The following is a 25,855-nucleotide window of genomic DNA, read 5'->3' on the forward strand; positions in this document are numbered from 1 at the left end:
AAATGCGAATGAAAATAATTGAAAATTAATGAGAACTTTATTGCTTAATGCGTTGTTGATAAAATTAAGAGCATTTCAATTAAATTAATGCTGTTTTATATTGATATAAACTTTCTGTTATTGAATTATTTTTCTTATTTTCTCAATATAAGGGCGGTATATACATAGTTTTAATGGGTAGTAGGGCTTTGTGCTGTCCCTGGGATTTTGGGTACATATCTTCTTCGTCACATATTGCATCGCCAATCAGCAATACTTAGATTTTTTGTTTTATCATAACCCGTAGTTCCCAAGGTTAATGGCGTATTGATAAGGCATCGTATACATGTAAAAATCTCACGTAGTCCATTCGCATGCCTAAAAACGGAACACATTTTTATAAGTGGTTTGGTCCTTTGGTCTTGAGCCTATATGTTTATGCATAACATTATTTCCTCTTCCCCGTCATCATGGGATCTAATTTGTTATGTTCATTCAAACAACAAAAAATATAATATTTTTATTATATTTTTTCATTGTCTTTATGAAATTCTCCATCTGGATAGAACTGAAGGATGAGTGAGCCAGTATTGATTCAGATACAAGGGACATAACTTATAAGTACTAATGCCTTGTGGCGCATTGACGATGTAAGGAATAGTTCGTCGTAGTTACAGGGCCAATGTACGATGTACCAAACTTACGTTACTTACGATCTTTGTATGAAGGTGACTATTCCATAAAGTGGCCCATTTTTGTTCCTATAGGTAGGCGGATTAGCAAAATGGATAAAATGAAAAAAAAAATTAGCCAACACATTTTTGAAAATGGAAAACACCAATACGAAATAATAAAATTTGTTTCCAGAATATCCTCTAAGAGGGAAAGTACTTTCTATTATCGCTTATATTATTTCGGTTGATTGAGTTTTCATCTCAAAGGTTCTCTAGAAAGGTTTTTTTAGAACAATATGTATTATTATTTTAATCCTCTAAATAATCATCTTTGTGTCTGTGTCTCGTAGAGTCAACAAATAAACGTAAAATACACATAGTTTCACATCAACCAATCTATTCTCCTTGCTTTTAAGCTAAATACTTGTACACATTACCAATTAAACTACATTCGAAATTTGATTGTAATCGTCATATCCCTTTTATTACTCTAAAACGTGCTGAAAATATTAAGGAATAATATAATTCGACCAACGTTATGATCACATTTGAAATGCTTACGAGCAAATGACAACAGCTTATTTGTTTGCATTTATTTTCAAATTAACTTTTATCTTATTATTGAGCCGAGATGGCCCAGTGTTTAGTTTAGACAGCGTGCATCGTAACCTATGAATGCGGGTTCAAATCCAAGCGTCGTCGTCGTAATTCGTCTCGTGCTCGACGGCAAAGGAAAACATCGTGAGGAAAAATGCATGTGTCTAATTTCAACGTAATTCTACATCCACTAAACTGCACTGGAGCAGCGTGGTGGAATTTGGTCTTAATCTGGTCCTCAAAAGTCAGCAGTGCGAAATTTACACGCAAATGTACAATGTTAGTACCACACGTAGCGACTTCGCCGTATTTATTAAATTTTTTCGTCAGACGCGTTTGTTTAATCTTAAAAACTAAATAGTTTAATCTTTAATTTAAAATTTAATGTTTACTCTTAAAAATCTAATTATTATATCTGTTTATCTTTGTATGCTAAGAATAATTATTTGAATGTGTCGTTTGCATAAAGTTGAAATCCCTTAAAATCAAAAATATACAAACTTGTTTTGCCTTTCTTTTATTTCCTATATTATAATATAAATTTATATTTTATATGAGTACTAGTAAAGTCGTAAAACATTCAAATATTTACAATAATATCAGTTCTCCTAATGAAACTTACCCCAATGTAATTTCAAAAGAGGTATTATTTGTACTGAAGAATGTAATAAATAAATTAAAACAAGATGACTGATGCTCACGTATTTGCCATTTTTAACGTCAATTTTCTCCTTTAAATTAAGCGCTGAGATGTTCCAGTAAATATCCATCCATCCTAACTAATGATCACGTCCTTGAATGAAGCGAGCACCATCGCTTCAGTATTTGAAATATTTTTTATATTTGAAGTGATATATTGTGAGGATCCTGATCCAGATTCCAACCAACTGCATTGGAACAGCGTGGTGGAACATGTTCCAAACCTTCTCCATAATGGGAGAGGAGACCTTACCTTAGCAGTAGGAATTTTACAGACTGTTTCTGTTACTATGTGAATCGTATAAAGATCAGCTATATGTATATCAACCGTTACATACAACGTGGTCGAATAAATTCCATGCCTACATAGGGGAGGTTTTGTTTAGAACGGTGTATGAACAGGCTGTTACGACTACTTACAACAGCCACTTCTAAGCGTCTATGCATACGCGTACTACGGCCTTGACTTGATATACATACAGTTATGTTTGATTTTTATTTATGTAGTTCTTCTATATTGGTGAGGGATGTTCTTCAGATGTGCTTTGGCCAAGATGGTTTTCCTGGAAGGTGACTAGATAACTACGTAGGATTTATTTAGTGAATAAGTGTCTGCAAACACAGAAGCACAATCAATCTGTTTTCTCTGATTATCTAATGGGAATGTAATCTACTTTGACCGGAATGAGTTCAATCTCAGTACCATCAGCTTTATGGACTTCCCAAGGCACTAAAGTGCCAAGACTTCTGTTTTCCCAATATTTTTTTGGCCCAACTTGGTGTTTGAATTTAGAACCTTGACAATTGTAAAAAGATGATATAACTAGTCTTGCCGCTTACCACATTTACTATATAGACGAAAAGGTTCATTTTGTATTGGTTGACAGTATAACACACAGTTGGATAAAATTATAAAAATTTAAGATACTAGTGTTTTGTTAATCAAAAATTGTAAACGTCCCTTCTATCATCAGTAAACTAAAATAATCGTTGATCATAGTAACCGGGCTTAAGACGTTATAATTAAAGCAGATCACGCCCCATTATTAATCCTAGTAAATTCAAAATGGCGCCGGAAGCTGGAGCGGCCATTAATCAAGTTGTAAATAATGATCAATTAACAAGGACGATATTTCCAGTCTCACTAAGACAATGAAACTCATTAACGCGCTTGGGTCATCCATCAACGCGAAAACGGTTTCACATTTCACTTTTCTTTTAAATATTTATAAATTATTACCTACCCTAGATTTAACCAAAGCCCAGCTGGAGTTAACCAAAGAGTTTTTATGTACGTAATTTATTTATTCATATTGTAGACGACTGTGGCAAAACATTTTGAGTCTGTTGTCCTTCTAATATTAATGATATAATTTGAAATTAAAAAATAAAATATGTCTCAGAACGCTCGTCAGAAGTGATACCTCAAACAATAGATTACTTGTTGAACTATTTAATATTGAAATTGTTTAATTTGGAAACGCTTAGGTTATTAAATTTTAGTTTATTAATATTTTAATGTAATGAAAGGTTATTTATTAATAAAATATTTTATTGATTATAAAATTTTATTTTTAGTAACAATTCTTGAATATGTACATTAAAATTTTAGGTATTTATTTTACTAACCAGCCAGCCATTATTGCCGGCCTACCGCTAGCATATGATATATATTTTTTTATATTTCTTAAAATAAATGAAATTACACGATATAAAAATAATGAGAACAATAATGTTTGCGTTCAATATTCCCACCATTGATAGCTTCAATACACCAGCTGTCAAATCTTGTATCGTCATAATTTATAAGATGTTCTGCCGTCAAATATATTATAATCTATGGCAATACTGCGTGGATGTAAATGTATAATCGTCCTTTGCCTCACTTGACTTTCAGTGACGACCAAAGCTATGTATGTAGGAATACAATAGATTTTTAAATGACGATCAGTTTTTATACATATCTTTATATATTACGATACATAAATATATAATTAAATTAAAATAATACCTTACCTTATAAATAATAAACGACAGCGAGAAATCATTGAAAATTATTTAATGAATTGTCCTTTTAAACGTGCTTTTTAAATACAGAATATTCTTATATGATTAATTTATTCATTTTTCCTCTCTAAAAATTGTACAGTTTATTAATGTAAATAAATCCCTCGGTTATCTGTCTGATTCCACACCCTGTGATTATTTAAATATGAATAAGATGTAGCAGAATCAGATTTTAATAATAATGAGGAACACAATACAATTATATTCAAGTGAATTAAGTCTTCCTACTTCTTTGAAAGCCAAATATAAATCACGATAAAGCCGTACGATCAGCGCTCTAGTAAAATTACGGTATCTTTTAATCGACAGTGATCCCAGGATACTTTCAGCTCTTGGATATTGTGGAGGATATGGAAGAGAAGTCTATTACCAGAGTCACTAATAGACTACGCCTCCATATCACATATCGAATGCGCACCGATGGTTATTCTGCTTGTAATATACATCCTAAAATAACTGGACGATATACTGCCGGCACCTGAGGCTATTCTGTAACAAGAAACTCGAAACTCACCACAGAACACAAGTCTGAAATGTCAGAGTGTGATATACGGCATCCTTATATAGTATAAAACAAAGTCGCCTACCGCTGTTTGTTAGGAACAAACTGTATGATTAAATCTTTAAAATTACGCAACGGATTGAGATGATTAATTAATGATGAAGTCATTGCGATGACATACAACACATGGACAATATAGTTAAGAAACACTGATCATTTTCAGTGATATCGTAATTAAACAAATTCTGTAATATATTAAGTATCAGCATTGCACCCGTGCGAAGCCGGAGCGGGTCGCTAGTTGATAATAATTAGATAACAAATTTAAAAGGTTCACGTATGAAAATGACGTATCACTGTAAGTCATATCAATATTTCACCAGTGAGATTCGAAGTGATTGCTCACGGAATTGCTCTGCAGATTGCGCAGTTCCAAATGCAAGTTATGTATTTTTTATTACTCATGCCATCCTCATTTCCGTCAACATTTATCATCAAAACGATGACAATTCCATATTTAAAACGTCGTCTAAATTCGAAATATAGTACAAAAATGAAAACATACTCTCATAATTAATTATAGTCGTTTATTCGCAGTGAAATGTTTGCTCCATCTCTTATAATTATTTACTACACTCGTTCCCCAGCCCGGTATTCTTTTGAATGCCTAACCGCTTTTCATAAAATAATGGACATTTCAAATATGCTCTTCATCTACTTTTATACAGCGATTTTAAAAGCAATGTTCGTCGTTGTGTTTTTAATTGTGTCTCTTTTATGTGATACTATCAACTTACTCTGACTTTGAATGGGTGAACGATATATTCAGACAAAAAAGCTTTTCCTCGACAAGCTGACATTCAACGAAAGAACATTCGGCCATGATGTTTTTCTTATGTCATTATTCGAATCTATTTAAAAAAAGAACACGTTCCAAGTTCTTTTTTTTAAATTATTTGAATGGTTTTGTTATGTCTACAAGTGAAATATAAATTTAAGTATTTTTTTTTTTTAAAAAATCGAACGTTCGATGTAATTATTTATCAGTCGTCGAACTCGAATGCTCTCTATTGCATAACTCAAACGAGTTAGCTTACATCGATTTTAGGTCACCGACACTCGGTATGACGTCACGCAGATAGAAACTCGGTTACCGGATGAATAAATAAAAAGCGATGTCGCCTCGCCAGCGCTTTTAGAAAAAGAAGAATTCAAATTTAAACACATAAAAGTAGAAAGGCTTTATATTAAGGTCTTTTCGGCTTGATTTTATCTGTCAAAGGAAATATACACTTACATAGACTTAAAAATTATAGAGCGGGATTTGTTCGAGGAAAATGTGTTGCTTCTTCAAGGGTCAGATATTTATGATCTAGATTTGAGTGCAATTTAAATTTTATTATACTAATACATTTTTACTATAATGACTATACTAATACACACGTATACTTTTTAATAACACCTACAATACTTAATACAACACTCATATATACCTTAAATATATAAATGTATGTACGTCCAACAGCTACATGCAGTATTTAAAGCATGGTGGAAAGACCGAGAGAATAAAATTTAATCGAAACATGAAACAGAGCGGATAATAAAGATATCCGTTCGGAGCGGATATTAAAACCCACAGGCTCTGCGCCACCGACGAGCTCTATCGCCTATATATTTCAAAGACTTTTCGTTTTTTTAAATTCAAAGCACTATAACAGGTAGCTATTGGTGAGTATACGTTATATAAATTAGCTTAATTACACTAAAATAATAATAATAATACTATAATAAATATTGCACAACATCACATACATTACTCTGATTCCAATGTAAGTAGCTAAAGCACTTGGTTTATGGAAAATCAGAAGTGACGGTGGTACCACAAATACCGCCGGCGGCGGTACCCAAGACGAAATAGAAAACTAATGAACTTTTTTCACATCAACTCGGTCGGGAATCGAACCCGTGACCTCGGAATGGCGTACCCATGAATACCGGTGTACACACTACTCGACCACGGAGGTCGTCATGTATAAAAATATGTATCACAATATGAAAATTTACTCAGGTAAAGTACATGAAACTGAACAATTTAATATAAAAATACTAACTACCGTACATTTTTACGAAATTATTTTGTGGAAACACACTTTCTGAACGCACCCGTAAACGTCAAACATGGCCGCCCGTTGAACTGTCATTTTCATGGATTTAAAATCGAAATATCTCGATTATAATTTCGAATTTTGCGGAAACATATTATCGACTAAAAAATGTTATTTTTTAATTATGGATTGCTTTGAACGTAATTATGAATGTTAGATTCGTTAATCGATCCAAATTCAAACTCAGACTAAAATTCCTTTATTACAACAGTGGCTCTTCTATTAAGGACAGAGTTTGGAACATATTCCACCACGCTGTTCGAATACGGGTTGGTGTTGGTTATGCACATGTGTCAGAATTTCTATGAAATTAGACACATGCAGGTTTCCTCACGATGTTTTCCTTCACCGCCGAGCACGAGATGAATTATAAACGTATATAATTCATCTCGTGTTCGCGGCTCGGCATTATATGTAGGGGTGCATGCCTAGGTTTGAACCCGAAATCATCGGTTAAGATGCACGCGTTCTAACCACTGGGCCATCTCAGCTCAGCTCTTGCTCAACTTATTGATAGTCTAAATAAATACTAACACCGGTTTGGAAAAGAAAATACCACTGAGTTTCTCTCTATATCCATTTACATTCCTAAATGGTAACTTTTTTTTGCTAAAATATAAAAAAAGTTGTATTTCGTGAACATTAGTAAAAACACTACAGTATAAATCGTTACGGTTGTGAGAAACTCATTTTAACATATTATGCGCGTCATAAATCATGAGGTACTGAATTAACGTATGTAGGCGGTCACGCCTAATGTTATTTTGAACCCTTACTGTATAAGTTCGTATACAAAAATTGTAAAAGATAATAAAAAAAAGATTAATTTCTTCTTCGTTTCAATAGAAATAAAAGAGTAACGTCGCTTTTTGAACACTGAATTCATAAATGTAAATGTGAAATGTTTTTTTTTTGGTTTTAATTGTTTCATACGACCTTACGATACAGTGAAGGACAGAAATCATTTTTCAGCTTATGAAGTTCTTTTTCCATTATGCTGTTAACATACGGGCCAAAGAGATGATACATACCGTGTTTTTGTAGTTACACTGGCTGACTCAATTTAAAACCGATGATATGGTATTGCTGTTTGGCTGTACGATGAGTGCCTACCTAAACCGCCTTTCAGAAAGCGTTATAATCAAGAGAAATCTTTATTAATATTGTAAATGTAAATGTCTGTCTGTGTGTCGGTCTTTCACGATCAAACCGCTGAACCGAATGTGATGAAATTTGGTATGACGCAAACTTGAATTACAAGAAAGGATATAGGCTACTTTTTAATTAACACATGACAACCAACACACTAAAATGCAAACGAATCCGCGGGCGACTACTAGTATAAATATAACTATAACAATCACATATAAAAAACGACGGACACTGCATTGCGTATAATTAATCACATCTTTGAAACGTTTTTATTATATTAATACTTTCCATTATTCATTGCTAAGTGCAAAATAAATTATCCCCGAGCTTTGCTTATGTATGACAATAAATAAAATTTTAACAAAAAGAAAAACCGACTTCAAACAAAACACTATTTTAAAACAAATGAATATGCACGTAAAAGTAATAAAAATAATTGCGTATTCAACATATTTTTTAGAGTCTTCCTAAGTTAAATGAAATGAAAAATATTAGACTACTTAAAAGTCGATTAACGATTATATCATGTAGTTATAGTTATTGGTATATTTGGAGCCGGTGTCAGCCACGGTGCCCTTGCCCCAACAATCAAAAGAAAGAAGCGATACGAGCCCCTTGATTGATCCAGTATATTATTGTGTAAAAGGTAATTTGTAAAAAACATATTTGTTAAAGTATTCTCGTATTGTTTTTTGATAGATATACTGTAGGGTTTAATTGGCTGACACCGACTCCAAATATAACAATAATTATAACTACATGATATAATCGTTAATCGACTTTTAAGTAGTCTAATATTTTTCATTTCATTTAACTTAGGAAGACTCTAAAAAATATGTTGAATACGCAATTATTTTTATTACTTTTACGTGCATATTCATTTGTTTTAAAATAGTGTTTTGTTTGAAGTCGGTTTTTCTTTTTGTTAAAATTTTATTTATTTTTTGATTTTAAGTGAAGCTGATGTTGACTAACTAATTTTTTTTAATATGGATAGATTAAGCGTTCCGTTTATATGAGTCAGAAACTACTTCGAGGACAATTTCAAAGGAAACTTGCGAATAAAGCAAAAATAGACTTTCGAAAATGCGGATTTAATACGTCACGCGGCGTAAACTACAAGGATCCCTCGAAAGAGCTGTAATCGAACTCAGCAATAAAACTTTGAAAAAGACCAACTATATTTCGTACATCATATGACATCACATCACATACACAAAATTTGATTAAAGATAGTAAGAAATTCTGCCCCATATCGCACCCTAACTGCGAGCCGTATAGGAGTTCCATCACTACATAGTATTAAACAAAGTCGCTTTCTCTCCCTATATCTTTAAATCTACGCAACGGATTTTGATGCGGTTTTTTTTAAAAGATAGTGTGATTCAAGGGGAAGATTTGTGTATATAATACATGAACAATATAGTAAAGAAACACTGATAATTTTAGAAGTTTGCGATGTGATGTCGTATATAAACAAATTCTGTAGTATATTTAGTATCAGTATTGCACCCGTGCGAAGCCGGGGTGGGTAGCTAGTTGATTATAATATTCAACTATGATAATTACATAAACATAACCACATTACGGAAGGTGACTCAAATATCCAAATAACCTATAAATAAAAGATTCGACCGAGTATCGCTAACGTGCTCCTCAGAATTGTTCCGTTCCCTTCCGTTCCGTTACTTTGTCATGGATCCTGTGCTCAGAACCTTACCAAACTTTCACCAAATTACCCTTGAAGTATATATTTTATAATAAAAAAAGAATTATCAAAATTGGTTAACGTGATTTTCAGTTATTCACCTATTTGTCGCGCATATACATAATGCAAATTTAAGACTTATGTCGTTTTCACATGGATACCATCATCGGAAAAAAAATAAAAAAAATGGGACCCCACGGGAAGCACTACCTTTCAAACAAAAAAAAAATTATCAAAATCGGTCCACCCAGTAAAAAGTTATGAGGTAACAAACATAAAAAAAAAAAAAAAAAAAAAAAAAAAAAAAAAAAAAAAAAAAAAAAAAAAAAAAAAAAAAAATACAGACGAATTGATAACCTCCTCCTTTTGGAAGTCGGTTGAAAAGTGAGGGAATTCGAAACAAAAACGTGACGCCGTTTCGTTCGGGTGACATTTCATTTCCCATCGCTGGTACCGTCGGCTTATTTAGACGTTTTTACCGTTCAGAAGTTTCGACAGAGGTCACTTGATGACATTAATCATTCAGATTAAGGTTCGACGTTTAAAATATTCATAATTTATAAAATCTCTCAGTTAATGCTACAAGCTTAATTACAATGCTTTTTTTATTCATGCTTTTATATGTTTTAAAATATTATTATCAGATCATGTGTTTGAATTTACTTTAAAAAATATTACGCGCTTGAGAAATCCTCAAAGTAAAACATTGTAAAATATGTTATTATTTCATTCTTTTACTTTAAGTGCCTTGACACTTAATTGGTGTTTTAAGGAGAAACTTCAATATGTTATATATTCAATATTTACATTACATTCCATACATAAAAGGTTGTTCAAACTTTTATTTGGTGCTAGGATTACAACATTTCGAAGTCCTAATCGATACGTTTCATGATGAAACACTTCCGTTTCAAATATGTCGTAAGTTTTTTTAGCCGGCCATTTCTTTTTCTATGGATTAAAGTGGTCACTATTCCCCGCTTTTTGAGGTAATAGAAATATAAACTATTCCTCCATGGAAACTAAAAGTACAGCTACCAACTCAGGCAAACTTCTTTGGTGGTAGTACTATATGAACTAAATATTTTGTATTTTTTTAATTGACACATAAAATACATTTTGATTAAACACATGTGAGTGGAAATAAAAGTTGGATGTTTATACCAAAGTTTGAACCCGTAATCTTTGGTTAAAATTCACATGTTTCAACAATGCATCATCTAGGAAATTTGCTATACGTTCTGCTATGTACGTATACTGATTGTGACACGTGAGTTCTATATAATATATTTGAGCTGTATCGACATATTCAGTTACAAACGCTCCACGTGAAAGTTTTTGCTCGATGTAAACTTTTGACATTCTGCTAAAGCCACGTGCACGTGATATGTAACCGTGTGTTGTGGAAGTGGAAAGGCTTAAGCGCCAAAATTATATATTTGGGAAATTAGCATTTAAGTTAAATTATTAAGAGTTTTTTGTGGAAACGTCACCTTATGGTTAGAATGTGTTTTGACCGATGATTGTCGTTCAAATTCACAAGCACCATTGAATATACACGAACTTATTTTTGTATATAATTTTTAATATTCTCTTATTCTAATTTTGAATCTTGAATTGTATTACAGTGTGTATTATTACAATCGTGTATACATACATTCCAAATTATTGAAAGATGCGATTTAGATGGCGCTCTTTTTGAGAGTTCTGATAATAAAGATATCTCAAGTATCATATTGTTAAACGTGCGTAGAAGCGTTGAAGAGTGCGTAAGGGACCAATTATTTTGAAATAAAATTGTCCATAACCTTGTTGACTCTAAGAGTCTCCAAAATAATATACATGTTAACTGCTCTCATCGCGAGAAATCAATCATTGTTTTTTGTATCTCTTTGTATGATTATTCAAAGCATGTTTTCTTGTTACCTTCATATAACTATATATAACTTTGTAAAGAATTACATACATATATTTTACTAAAAAATTAGTTAATTTGAAATAAGTTTATGTAATTTCAACTGAACTTGCGGCTTTAGCCGCGTGTCATTTACAAAACACAAACTTACAACCCTTATTTAGCCCCCTTAAAAGTGGAGTTTCGTAAAATCCCTTCTTTTTTTATGTTATAGGTTGGCGGACGAGCATATGGGCTTTCTGATTGAAAGTGGTCACCATCACCCATAGACAATGACGAAGTAAGAAATAGTAACTATTCCTTACATCTTCAATGTGCCACCAACCTTGGGGACTAAGATGTTATGTCCCTTGTGCCTGTAGTTACACTGGTTCACTCACCCATCAAACCGGAACACAACAATACTGCGTAATGTTGCTTGGCGGCAGAATATCTGATGAGTGGGTACCTACCCAGGCGGGCTTGCACAAAGCCCTATCACCAAGTAAAAGCGGATGACTAAACCCTATAAGGAACCTACCTACTAAATTTCAAGTTTGTTTAATTTCAGAAATTTTGTGTTAAATCAGTGAGTATATATAAGTATATCAAACCTTTTTTTTTAGTTTTACTTACTTTTTTTCAATTTATTTATTTTTAATTTAAGTTGAAATCTGTTTCTATTAAGTTAAAACTTGATTGATTTATATTTTTCTTAAACATCCATAACTTGCTTGGTTGGATGAAGAAAAACATCGTGAAACTGCATGTGTTTTAAAACAATAAAATTCTGGCACATATCCTACACGAAACGAAAAAAAAAACAAAATTTGGTAACGAAAGACTATCTTTAAAATTAATATCAATGTCTTTAAATCACCGAGAAAAGAACCAAAAAAAAAAAAAAAAAAAATATTCAAGATTTTGTTATATCTGTGGCTCAAGGGACTGTACTTCATTAGGCCGGGATTAAAATAAAATGAAAGAACCTTTATCACTGATTTAGGTTCCTGGAAAAAATAACATTGATTTGGTAAAGCTATTCTGCGCGAGCAAACTCGAAATTCACCTTAAATATCAGTCAATTTCGACAATGACTGTAATAATTTTAACATCAAAATAATACATGCAGCGCAAAATCAGTATGTCGCCTTTTCTTTATTTCAATGAAATACGAACGAAGGTCACCCCGTGGAACTCCCGCTTTCGATATACATAAACTTTTTTTTTTTTAAATTAATAGCATAATAATATGCTATGCAGCCTTTTAGACAGTCGTTATCGAGTTATCATATTTCTATGATTTCGATAATCTTGGAGCTAGAGACTCTCTTCGGGATGATTTTAACAAAATGGGAATACTTACTGTTGCGTCGCAATATATTTACAACAATATTATGTATATTCACAGTAACATTGATCACTTTGATAAAATCAGTGATAATCATTGTATGTGCACTAGGAGTAAGGATAAACTTATAACGCCAAGTTTCCGACTCCGCAAAGTCAAGAAATCTTTCTTGGGGCAAGGTATCCGTTTCTATAATAAAATTCCGCAGACATTTTTAACTTTGCCGTTTAGTAAATTCAAATCGTTTGTAAAAAATACATTGGTAGAAAAAGCATATTATTCGATACAAGATTTTATAGATGATAAAAAAACGTGGAGTTAATACCTGTTGACTTCCAAGCATACATGAATTTAAATAATTGTATTTAATTAACATGACTTTGTATTTTTTAAATGTTAAAAAAGAGTAACTACTGAGTTTCTTGCCGGTTCTTCTCAGTAGAATCTACTTTCCGAACCGGTGGTAGCTTCACTTAATTGTAAAATGACGATTCAAAAGTGCTTATAAAAGCCTACTTGAATAAAGTTTATTTTGATTTCTAGAAGGTTGCTTATTTTTTTTTTTAATTTATATTGACATACAATTGAAATTTTATTAAATCAGAATAAATAACACATAAAAATTGGGAATTACATATAAAGGATAAAATTGTCAACAAAGCAATTAATTCTCTTGTCAACTTTCAAAGTGACAAATGAACCATAAGACGAAATATTAATAAATCAGAGTGAGGAAGAATCCGAATGTTTTTGTCACGTTTTTAAACGGTTCGGAAATTTATCTATCTATCGCATATTTTTGATCCAAGTCTGTCTACTCTGTGGCAAAGGAGCCAGGAATGACTGGCTGGATTTTCTTTCCAGTGTACTGATTTAATTGAGATGGACGTTTTTTTTTTATTCAAAGCACTATAACAGGTAGCTATTGGTGAGTATACGTTATATAAATTAGCTTAATTACACTAAAATAATAATAATAGTACTATAATAAATATTGCACAACATCACATACATTACTCTGATTAAAATGTAAGTAGTTAAAGCACTTGGTTTATGGAAAATCAGAAGTAACGGTGGTACCACAAATACTGCCGGCGGCGGTACCCAAGACGAAATAGAAAACTAATGAACTTTTTTCACATCAACTCGGTCGGGAATCGAACCCGTGACCTCGGAATGGCGTACCCATGAAAACCGGTGTACACACTACTCGACCACTGAGGTCGTCATGTATAAAAATATATATCACAATATGAAAATTCACTCAGGTAAAGTACATGAAATTGAACAATATATAAATAGACGAACTATCGTACATTTTTACGAAATTATTTTGTTGAAACACACTTTCTGAACGCACCCGTAAACGTCAAACATGGCCGCCCATTGAACTGTCATTCTCTTCGATTTAAAATCGAAATATCTCGATTATACGAATTTTGCGGAAACATATTATCGACTAAAAATGTTATTTTTTAATTATGGATTGCTTTCGATTGGGTCTAGCGTAGGTCTGAACGTAATTATGAATGTAGATTCTTTAATCAATCCAAATTCAAACTCAGACTAAAATTATTCAATATTACACTCACTTATAGCATTACACAAACTTTTTGATATGTAATGTAATGTATGTAATATAACAGCCCGTAAATTTCCCACTATTAGGTTGGTATATTAACCCAACAGTGGCTTTTCTATTAAGGAGAGGGTTTGGAACATATTCCACCACCACGCTGTTCCAATGCGGGTTGGTGATATGTACATGTGGCAGAAAGTTGGCAGATGTTTTCCTTCACCGCCGAGCACGAGATGAATTATAAACACAAATTAAGCACATATACATATATAGGGGTGCATGCCTAGGTTTGAACCCGAAATCATCGGTTAAGATGCACGCGTTCTAACCACTGGGCCATCTCAGCTCAGCTCTTGCTCAACTTATTGATAGTCTAAATAAATACTAACACCGGTTTGGAAAAGAGAATACCACTGAGTTTCTCTCTATATCCATTTACATTCCTAAATGGTAACTTTTTTTTTACTAAAATATAAAAAAAGTTGTATTTCGTGAACATTAGTAAAAACACTACAGTATAAATCGTTACGGTTGTGAGAAACTCATTTTAACATATTATGCGCGTCATAAATCATGAGGTACTGAATTAACGTATGTAGGCGGTCACGCCTAATGTTATTTTGAGCCCTTACTGTTATAGGGTCGTATACAAAAATTGTAACAGATAATAAAAAAAAAAAATTTCTTCTTCAACGTGTCTATGGAAATAAAAGAGTAACGTCGCTTTTTGAACACTGAATTCATAAATATAAATGTGAAATATGAGGTTTTAATTGTTTCATACGACCTTACGATATAGTGAAGGACAGAAATCATTTGTCAGCTTATGAAGTTCTTTTTCCATTATGCTGTTAAACGTACGGCCCAAAAAGAGATGATACATACCGTGTTACACTGGCTGACTCAGATTTAAAACCGATGATATGGTATTGCTGTTTGGCTGTACGATGAGTGCCTACCTAAACCGCCTTTCAGAAAGCGTTATAATCAAGAGAAATCTTTATTAATATTATAAATGTAAATGTCTGTCTGTGTGTCGGTCTTTCACGATCAAACCGCTGAACCGAATATAATGAAATTTGGTATAATGCAAAATTGAATTACAAGAAAGGACATAGGCTACTTTTTAACTAACACATGACAACCAACACACTAAAATGCAAACGAATCCGCGGGCGACTACTAGTATAAATATAACTATAACAATCCTATATAAAAATACCACGGACACTGCATTGCGTATAATTAATCACATCTTTGAAACGTTTTTATTATATTAATACTTTCCATTATTCATTGCTAAGTGCAAAATAAATTATTCCCCGAGCTTCGCTTATGTATGACAAAAAGTTAGGGAATTCGAAACAAAAACGTGACGCCGTTTTGTTCGGGTGACATTTCATTTCCCATCGCTGGTACCGCCGGCTTATTTAGACGTTTTTACCGTTCAGAAGTTTCGACAGAGGTCATTCGGTGACATTAATCATTCAGATTAAGGTTCGACGTTTAAAATATTCATAATTAATAAAATCTCCCAGTTAATGCTACAAGCTTATTTACAATGCTTCTTTTATTCATCCTTTTATATGTTTTAATTCACTTAAAATATTATTATCAGATCATGACGACCCCATGGTCGAGTGGTGTGTACATCTGTTTTCATGGGTACGAAACTCTGAGGTCCCGGGTTCGATTCCCGGCCGAGTCGATGTAGATTACCATTAGTTTTCTACGTTGTCTTGGGTCTGGGTGTTTGTGGTACCGTCGTTACTTTTGATTTCCATAACACAAGTGCTTAAGCTACTTACATTGGGATCAGATTAATGTATGTGATGTTGTCTCATATTTATTTATTATTTATTTATGTGTTTGAATTTACTTTAAAAAATATTACGCGCTTGAGAAATCCTCAAAGTAAAACGTTGTAAAATATGTTATTTATTTCATCATTTTACTTTTAGTGCCTAGACACCTAATGTTGTTTGATAGGAGAAACTTTAATATGTTACATATTCAATATTTACATTACATTCCATAAATAAAAGGTTGTTCAAACTTGTATTTGGTGCTAGGATTACAACATTTCGAAGTCCTAATCGATACGTTTTTACATGTTTCCTGATGAAAAATGTCGTAAGTTTTTTAGCCGGCAATTGTTTTTTTTCTAAATGATTGATTTCTATGGATTGAAGTGGTCACTATCTTCTACTTTTTGTGGTACTAGAAATATAAACTATTCCTACCATCACACATGCATCAATAATCATGGAAACTAAAAGTACAGCTACCAACTCAGGCAAACTTCTTTGGTGATAGTACCAAATGAACTAAATATATATAATTTTTTAATTGACACATTCCCCAATTTTTGTGGTATAAGAAATATAAACTATTCCTCCCATCACGCATGCATCAATAAACATGGAAACTAAAAGTACAGCAAAAACTCAGACAAACTTCTTTGGTGGTAGTACTATATGAACTAAATATTTTGTATTTTTTTAATTGACACATAAAATACATTTTGATTAAACACATGTGAGTGGAAATAAAAGTTGGATGTTTATACCAAAGTTTGAACCCGTAATCTTTGGTTAAAATTCACATGTTTCAACAATGCATCATCTAGGAAATTTGTTCTTTGTTCTGTTATGTATGTATACTGATTGTGACGAGTGAGTTCTATATAATATATTTGAGCTGTATCGACATATTCAGTTACAAACGCTCCACGTGAAAGTTTTTGCTCGATGTAAACTTTTGACATTCTGCTAAAGCCACGTGCACGTGATATGTAACCGTGTGTTGTGGAAGTGGAAAGGCTTAAGCGCCAAAATTATATATTTGGGAAATTAGCATTTAAGTTAAATTATTAAGAGTTTTTTTGTGGAAACGTCGCCTTATGGTTAGAATGTGTTTTGACCGATGATTGTCGTTCAAATTCACAAGCACCATTGAATATACACGAACTTATTTTTGTATATAATTTTTAATATTCTCTTATTCTAATTTTGAATCTTGAATTGTATTACAGTGTGTATTATTACAATCGTGTATACATACATTCCAAATTATTGAAAGATGCGATTTAGATGGCGCTCTTTTTGAGAGTTCTGATAATAAAGATATCTCAAGTATCATATTGTTAAACGTGCGTAGAAGCGTTGAAGAGTGCGTAAGGGACCAATTATTTTGAAATAAAATTGTCAATAACCGTGTTGACTCTAAGCGTCTCCATAATAATATACATGTTAACTGCTCTCATCGCGAGAAATCAATCATTGTTTTTTGTATCTCTTTGTATGATTATTCAAGGAATGTTTTCTTGTTCCTTGCATGTAAAAATATAACTTTGTAAAGAATTACATACATATATTTTACTCAAAAATTAGTTAATTTGAAATAAGTTTATGTAATTTTAACTGAACTTGCGGCTTTAGCCGCGTGTGATTTATAAAACACTTACAACCCTTATTTAGCCCCCTTAAAAGCGGAGTTTCGTAAAATACCTTCTAAGCGGATGACTTAACCCTATAAGAAACCTACCTAATAATTTCAAGTTTGTTTAGTTTCTGAAATTTTGTGATAAATCAGTGAGTACATATTAGTATATCAAACATTTTTTTAATTTTACTTACTTTTTTCAATTTATTATTTTATTTTTAATTTAAGTTGAAATCTGTTTCTATTAAGTAAAAACATGATTGGTTTATATTTTTCTTAAACATCCATAACTTGCTTGGTTGGATGAAGAAATACATCGTGAAACTGCATGTGTTTTAAAACAATAAAACTCTGTCACATATCCTACACGAAACGAAAAAAAAAAAAACAAAATTTGGTAACGAAAGACTATCTTTAAAATTAATATCAATGTCTTTAAATCACCGGGAAAAGAACCAAAAAAATTATTCAAGATTTTGTTATATCTGTGGCTCAAGGGACTGTACTTCATTAGGCCGGGATTAAAATAAAATGAAAGAACCTTTATCACTGATTTGGGTTCCTGGAAAAAATAACATTGATTTGGTAAAGCTATTCTGCGCGAGCAAACTCGAAATTCACCTTAAATATCAGTCCATTTCGACAATGACTGTAATAATTTTAACATCAAAATAATACATGCAGCGCAAAATCAGTATGTCGCCTTTTCTTTATTTCAATGAAATACGAACGAAGGTCACCCCGTGGAACTCCCGCTTTCCATATACATAAACATTTTTTTTTTAAATTAATAGCATAATAATATGCTATGCAGCCTTTTAGACAGTCGTTATCGAGTTATCATATTTCTATGATTTCGATAATCTTAGAGCTAGAGACTCTCTTCGGGATGATTTTAACAAAATGGGAATACTCACTGTTGCATCGCAATATATTTACAACAATATTATGCATATTCACAGTAACATTGATCACTTTGATAAAATCAGTGATAATCATTGTATGTGCACTAGGAGTAAGGATAAACTTATAACGACAAGATTCCGACTCCGCAAAGTCAATAAATCTTTCTTGGGGCAAGGTATCCGTTTCTATAATAAAATTCCGCAGACATTTTTAACTTAAAGTAAATTCAAATCGTTTGTAAAAAATACATTGGTAGAAAAAGCATATTATTCGATACAAGATTTTATAGATGATAAAAAAACGTGGAGTTAATACCTGTTGACTTCCAAGCAGGATACATGAATTTAAATAATTGTATTTAATTAACATGACGTTGTATTTTTTAAATGTTAAAAAAGAGTAACTACTGAGTTTCTTGCCGGTTCTTCTCAGTAGAATCTACTTTCCGAACCGGTGGTAGCTTCACTTAATTGTAAAATGACGATTCAAAAGTGCTTATAAAAGCCTACTTGAATAATGTTTATTTTGATTTCTAGAAGGTTGCTTATTTTTTTTTTTAATTTATATTGACATACAATTGAAATTTTATTAAATCAGAATAAATAACACATAAAAATTGGGAATTACATATAAAGGATAAAATTGTCAACAAAGCAATTAATTCTCTTGTCAACTTTCAAAGTGACAAATGAACCATAAGACGAAATATTAATAAATCAGAGTGAGGAAGAATCCGAATGTTTTTGTCACGTTTTTAAACGGTTCGGAAATTTATCTATCTATCGCATATTTTTGATCCAAGTCTTTTTTCTCTGTGGCAAAGGAGCCAGGAATGACTGGCTGGATTTTCTTTCCAGTGTACTGATTTAATTGAGATGGCTCAGTGGTTGAAACGCGTGCATCTTAACCGATTATTGCGGGTTCAAACCCAGGCAAGCACCACTATTTATATGTCCTTAATTTGTGTTAATAATTCATCTCGTGCTCGGCGCTGAAGGAAAACTTCATGAGGAAACCTGCATTTGTCTAATTTAATCGAAATTCTGCCACATGTGCATTCCACCAACCAGCATTGGAACAGCGTGGTCTTATATGTTCCAAACCCTCTCCTTAATGGAAGAGGAGGCCTTATCTCAGCAGTGGGAAATGTACAGGCTGTTACTTTACTTTTACTTTTTTAATGTAAATGTGTATTTACTGCGTCTGCATTTCTTATACACAATATACACTTGTAAGTATGATAGCTTATTAAATGTTAAGAATTGTTGTATTAATAACTACTATAATTAATAAAGTCCCTTATAGTATCGATATACGACGACCTCCGTGATCGTGTTGTGTACACTGATTTTCATGGATACGCCTCTACGTCCAGGGTTCGGTTCCCAGCTGATGTAGAAAAAGTTCATTAGTTTTCTGCTGTCCTGAGCCTGGGTGTTTGTGGTAACGTCGTTACTTCTGATTTTCTATAACAGTGCTTTAGCTACTTACACTGATCTGAGTAATAACTAATATGTGTTGTTGTCCAATATTTATGATCTAACACATCATACTTTTTCTGTATGTTATTTGTCTTAGCGGATTTTATCAAAACCTCTCGATAAGTTCAAAAATAAATAAATACTCTCTATCCTATATATTCTCTATGTGTTAGATTACACTATTTATGGCACATTTATAAAATAAATAAAATTATAATATCGATAAACAATTTCAGAACGAATATCGATAATTTGTATTAATCAAACTAATTAATTATACATTTAAGTTTGCATCGTGTAATCTAAATAACTATCATGCGGTTAAATCATTTAAATTACCGATACAATTGCAATTGGAATAGAGAACCGATAAAATTAATTTATTATCATTATCCAATACACACACGATGTATAATTTACTAATGAACGTATAACGACACAACTTAGATGTAGCATCGACAAAATTCGTAAAACCGATCTAATCCGAATTAAGTACGCTATCTCAAATTATCAGTATTTATTTTTTACGTGAATATGATCTTTACACAAACGTTATAAGTTGTAATATCCTATGACCTAATATATTCGTCAATTTTCACGTCGACATGGTTGAACTCGCGCGTGAATCTATAGCGACTAATAGCGTCTAATGGCGCGATAGGGAGCTATTATTGGTTATGTGAATCGGCAGTAATCGTTTTCATTGCATTTTCCGATGCTACATCTAAGTTGTGTCGTACTATAGTGTATTAAATTATTGAACGTCAGAATAACTACGACGATAGTAGTACGATATCAACATCACTACATAGTATAAAACAAAGTCACTTTCTCTGTCCCTATATCCCTATGTATGCTTAAAGTAAGTAAAGTAAAGCCTGTAGATTTCCCACTGCTGAGATAAGGCATCCTCTTCCATAAAGGAGAGGGTTTAAAATATATTCCACCACGATGTTCCAATGCGGGTTGGTGGAATGCACATGTGGCAGAATTTCGATGAAATTAGAGACATGAAGGTTTCCTTCACCGCCGAGCACGAGATAAATTATAAACACAAATTAAGCACATATACATATATAGTGGTGCAAGCCTGGGTTTGAATCCGAAATTATCGGTTAAGATGCATGCGTTCTAACCGCTGACCATCTCAGCTCATGCATGGTTAAATCTTTAAAACTACGCAACGGATTTTGATGTGTTTTTTTAAGAAATAGAGTGATTCGAGAAGAAGGTTTTTGTATATAATACATAGACAATATAGTAAAGAAACGCTGATAATTTTAGAAGTTTGCAATGTGATGTCGTAAATAAACAAATTCTGTAGTAAGTATATTTAGTATCAGTATTGAACCCGTGCGAAGCCGGGGCGGCTATTATATAATAAAATTGAAGTCTGTTTGTAATATTTTAATAATTTATTTTTACTATATACATATCAAGATTATTAAAATTGTTGTTCCTTTTATTTATCTGTTTGTTCCGGCTAATCTCTGGAACGACTACACCGATTTTAATTTTGCCGCCTAAAATTTATTATTCATTATTAATAATCCTAATTACTATATTCATTAAAATGCTATATACATTGAAAAGTGATTTAATTATCGGAATGTCACTGGATAGTCGCTGCCTGAAGAATTACTAAGACGTCTGAGAAGGGGATAATTTCTAATCTTATTCATTATCGCCTTCTCAGATGTCTTAGTAATTCTTATATATCGTATATATAAATATTTATATGTATATAAATGTATTAAGCATGAGCCATGTTCAATAGAAAATTTTTCGTCTGCCTAACTAATCAAGACTTCCCCGATAAATAAGTTATTGGAAGCAGATTTTATTTCAATTTACAAAAGTTACAATTAAATTATCAAAATCATTCATATCAGATAATATATAAAGAGCAATAACGTCATAAGTGATCTTGATACATCTCGATGTGAAGTACCCTTGATCTTTTTCGTAAGAACCTACACTTAATTTAAATCAAGAATGCTTATCATCACTCACATTAAAAGCTCTTTTTTATTTCCATAATAATGAGAGGAAAGGAGATGTTTTAACACGTTAGCTGCATCATTATTTTTATTTTTTTCCGTTCCTGCTGTACGGGGCATTTAAGACCTCGTATTAAAACTATCATTATATCGGTAAGGGGCTTATATATAACCCCCTAACGATGTAATGATGTGAAGTGGTCGAATTTTATTTCTTCAGTGCGGTACGTTGTGAAAGCAACCCCGTATTAAAGCAGATACACTAAAGTATTTTCTTTTCAATAAGTATCACATAAATATATTTATCACTTGACAATATAGCAAATAGACGTTATAGCTTCCGAACGACAGAGAAATCTATTTTTTTTTTAGCCGCACCGCAAGGGAGACACATACGACGCGTGTAGATCTTGCTCCGCATTGAACGTGTTAATAAATATTATTTTGCCTTGAAGTATATTTTCCTAATAATATTTATGACAGCTTTACATTTTATTGAGGCGAGATAGTCCAGTGGTTAGAACGCGTGCATCTTAACCGACGATGACGGGTTAATACCCAGGCAAACCACTGAATATTCATGTACTTAATTTGAGTTTATAATTCATCTCGTTCTCGGCGGTGAAGGAAAACGCGATGAGGAAACCTGCATGTGTTAAATTTCATATAAATTCTGCCACATGTGTATTCCACCAAACCGCATTGGAACATCGTGGTGGAGTATACTCCAAACCATCTCCTTAATGGAAGAGGAGGCCTTAACCCAGCAGTGGAAAATTTACAGGCTGTTACTTTACTTCTACGTTTTACTGACTATATACGGTATTTAAATTGTAAAGTATAATAGCCGGCCGTTAGTAACCCATAGCTGAGCTAAGGGTTCCTCGCCACTTGAAAAGGAATCTTATAGCTTAGATCAAGTCACTCCAGTCCATCTAATTGATACTGATGTCCGACACATACATGTTTTTTTTGCCATATATTCTTGAACCACCCATATTGATTAGATACATGCAAATTAGATAAACTCCTGTTAACTTAATGTTGAAATTTAAAATGTGCTAGACCATCTTCACTATTATTTATTTCCTGGCTATTTAGGACACCTGAGGCTTTGTAACTTATTCTCGTTAGAATGATTTCAGTGTTATAAGTTTATGCTTAAGTGTATGGTTATGAGGCATTTGTTCATAATACCATATCCAAAGTTTTGTCTTCCTCATCCATATCTTCCTGTACTGCTGAACTAATACCATAATAACTTGATGTTTTCTTTCCAGTTCACCTTCAATTCGAAGATCCATCGCTACGTGACTACGTTCTGTACTCCATCGTTGGCAACTTCATCCGAGGCAACTTTACGCCCACCAGCTTCACCGAAAGACCTTGCAGAGATGAAGAACCTCTTCCCTACTTCGTGCCTAAACGAACAAGAGCTGTTCGTTCCAAACACGTCAAGACCAAGTGGCACAACGAAGATTATACTTATAGGACGAAGAGTGCGAGTGAATTCGATGGATATTACTTTAAGCCGAGGTTCCGTAGTTATTCGCGAGTGGAACGTTCTGTGTTCAAGATGAGATATAGATTCGTGCCTGCGACGATAGTGAGTGGACCGTTGGGAGGCAGGACCAGTGTTGTGCTGCAGTGGTCACTGATTGACGTTTCGCGAATAGAGGGTGAAGAAACTAGTGTTGTTTTTAGGTGAGTATTATTGGGTATTTTACATTTTCTAATTTATAAGAATGTTGATTGATTGTACTTGAGAGATGTCGTCAACGTTTGTCATAAAAGTTGGAACATTAATGTTGTTCTTCATGGAGAAGTTCGTTTCAATGGCATTACAACATACATACTTCTATGCCGCTCAGCTATTTTTCATGAAATGTAATAGTATTACATGTGGCTATTCACAATATTACACAAAACAAAAATATGATATTCAGTGTCCATATTTTTCTCAGTTTATGCAAATTATCGTTGTTGATCTTCTTTTATAATAAATAATAAGTGGATACTCAATGTAATACTCCCTAAAAGTTGTAATAGAATATAGCCTTAATATTAAATCTATGCACATTTTAATGCCTCTTAAAACCATATTTATCTAATTTTTTTTTTATAAATTGATTAACTGCCATACACGTCCCAACCACCAACTATAGGTTTGCCTGGAAGAGATTGCCTTTTCAAAACAGCAATATTTTAGTAGATATATCTTTTGTTTGTTGCTGGTTAATAAAATAGTGTAATAAAATTAAAAAAATTAGCCTTCGATAGCCTGTCACAGGAGCTTGAGTAACCTTTGGCGCGAAGGGTGATTACTACAGACGTTAAACTTTTTAGTCAAAGATAATATTTTTTTCATCCATTTTGCTTGTTGTTATTAATTATTTTCATTTATTAAAAGTATTAATATTATTATTGATTGTAATTATAAAGTCAGAGAGTTATTAGTCTATTATTTTTAAAATGTAATTTTCACTTGTTTGTGAAATGTATTTATTTTCACACTATCCTAATCTAGTTTCAATACAATTTCAATTCAAGTGGTATTGAAATGAATTTTTAAATAATAAGAACAAGCGTGTTCCAAATTTAAACGATGACTTTGACTTAAAAGAGTAAATCATGCGTCACAAACGATGTGAATGCGCCATTGACTCCATTCAACGGGGAAACATAGTTTGAGCCTGCTAAAGACAAACGAGGGGCTTAGTAACCGGTGTGACGGGCGGTCTAGAAGTTTGATTAACATTTTATACCACCATTTGTATAAAATTATATGTTTACTTTTACTTGGAAATATACGTAATTATAAATCTTAACTTTTTTTTGTTAAATTCCAGCGACCCGTCCCACCTTGACACGTGTGCAATACTTATACTAAATTTATTTAAGTAAATATATTTACAATATGGTCCATATATGCTATACAAAAAATCACCTCTCGAATCACTCTATCTATTAAAAAACCGCATCAAAATCTGTTGCGTAATTTTAAAGATATAAGCATATAATACACAGGGACAGACATCGGTAAACGACTTTGTTTTATATACTATGCAATTATGCTTAGAACCGAGATGGCCCAGTGGTTAGAACGCGTGCATCTTAACCGATGATTTCGGGTTCAAACCCAGGCAAGCACCACTATATATATGTGCTTAATTTGTGTTTATAATTCATCTGATGCTCGGTGGTGAAGGAAAACATCGCGAGGAAACCTGCATATGTCTAATTTCATCGAAATTCTGCCACAAGTGCATTCCTCCAACCCGCATTGGAACAGCGTGGTGGAATATGTTGCAAGCCCTCTCCTTAATGGAAGAGAAGGCCTTATCTCAGCAGTGGGAAATGTACAGGCTGTTTACTTTACTTTATACGTATATGTCACTTCTAGATTTTATGAATCATCGCTAATATGTCAATCTATGGTTTAATTATTTTTCTGCTCTTATAAATATTCGCTAGACAAGCCTCACGTCTGCGTGTCAGAATCCAGCTAGCGTAGGCTTAATTATCAACCAACAATTGCATCGAACCGCGTAGTGTTTGTCCAATTTATCGTGCCTACTGTTTAGTCAAATACGATTTATCGAACTGTGAATAAAGGCATTAATATAATATTGATTTGTAAACATTTTCAATTGATGA

At 32.7% G+C, this 25,855-nt stretch overlaps 1 protein-coding gene across 1 annotated transcript in view; it reads left to right on the forward strand.

Moving 5' to 3' along the window:
- Window positions 1–2,503: 2,503 nt before the first annotated feature.
- The window catches only part of LOC124536402, a 167,769-nt gene continuing 144,417 nt past the window's right edge, over window positions 2,504–25,855 (forward strand). Inside the window, exons 1-2 of the mRNA XM_047112933.1 lie at window positions 2,504–2,519; window positions 23,479–23,902. Coding sequence (XP_046968889.1) covers window positions 2,504–2,519; window positions 23,479–23,902 — 440 coding nt within the window. The remainder of the gene's footprint in view (window positions 2,520–23,478; window positions 23,903–25,855) is intronic.

This window comes from Vanessa cardui, chromosome 16 (genome assembly GCF_905220365.1).
Source record: "Vanessa cardui chromosome 16, ilVanCard2.1, whole genome shotgun sequence".
Lineage (NCBI taxonomy): Eukaryota > Metazoa > Arthropoda > Insecta > Lepidoptera > Nymphalidae > Vanessa > Vanessa cardui.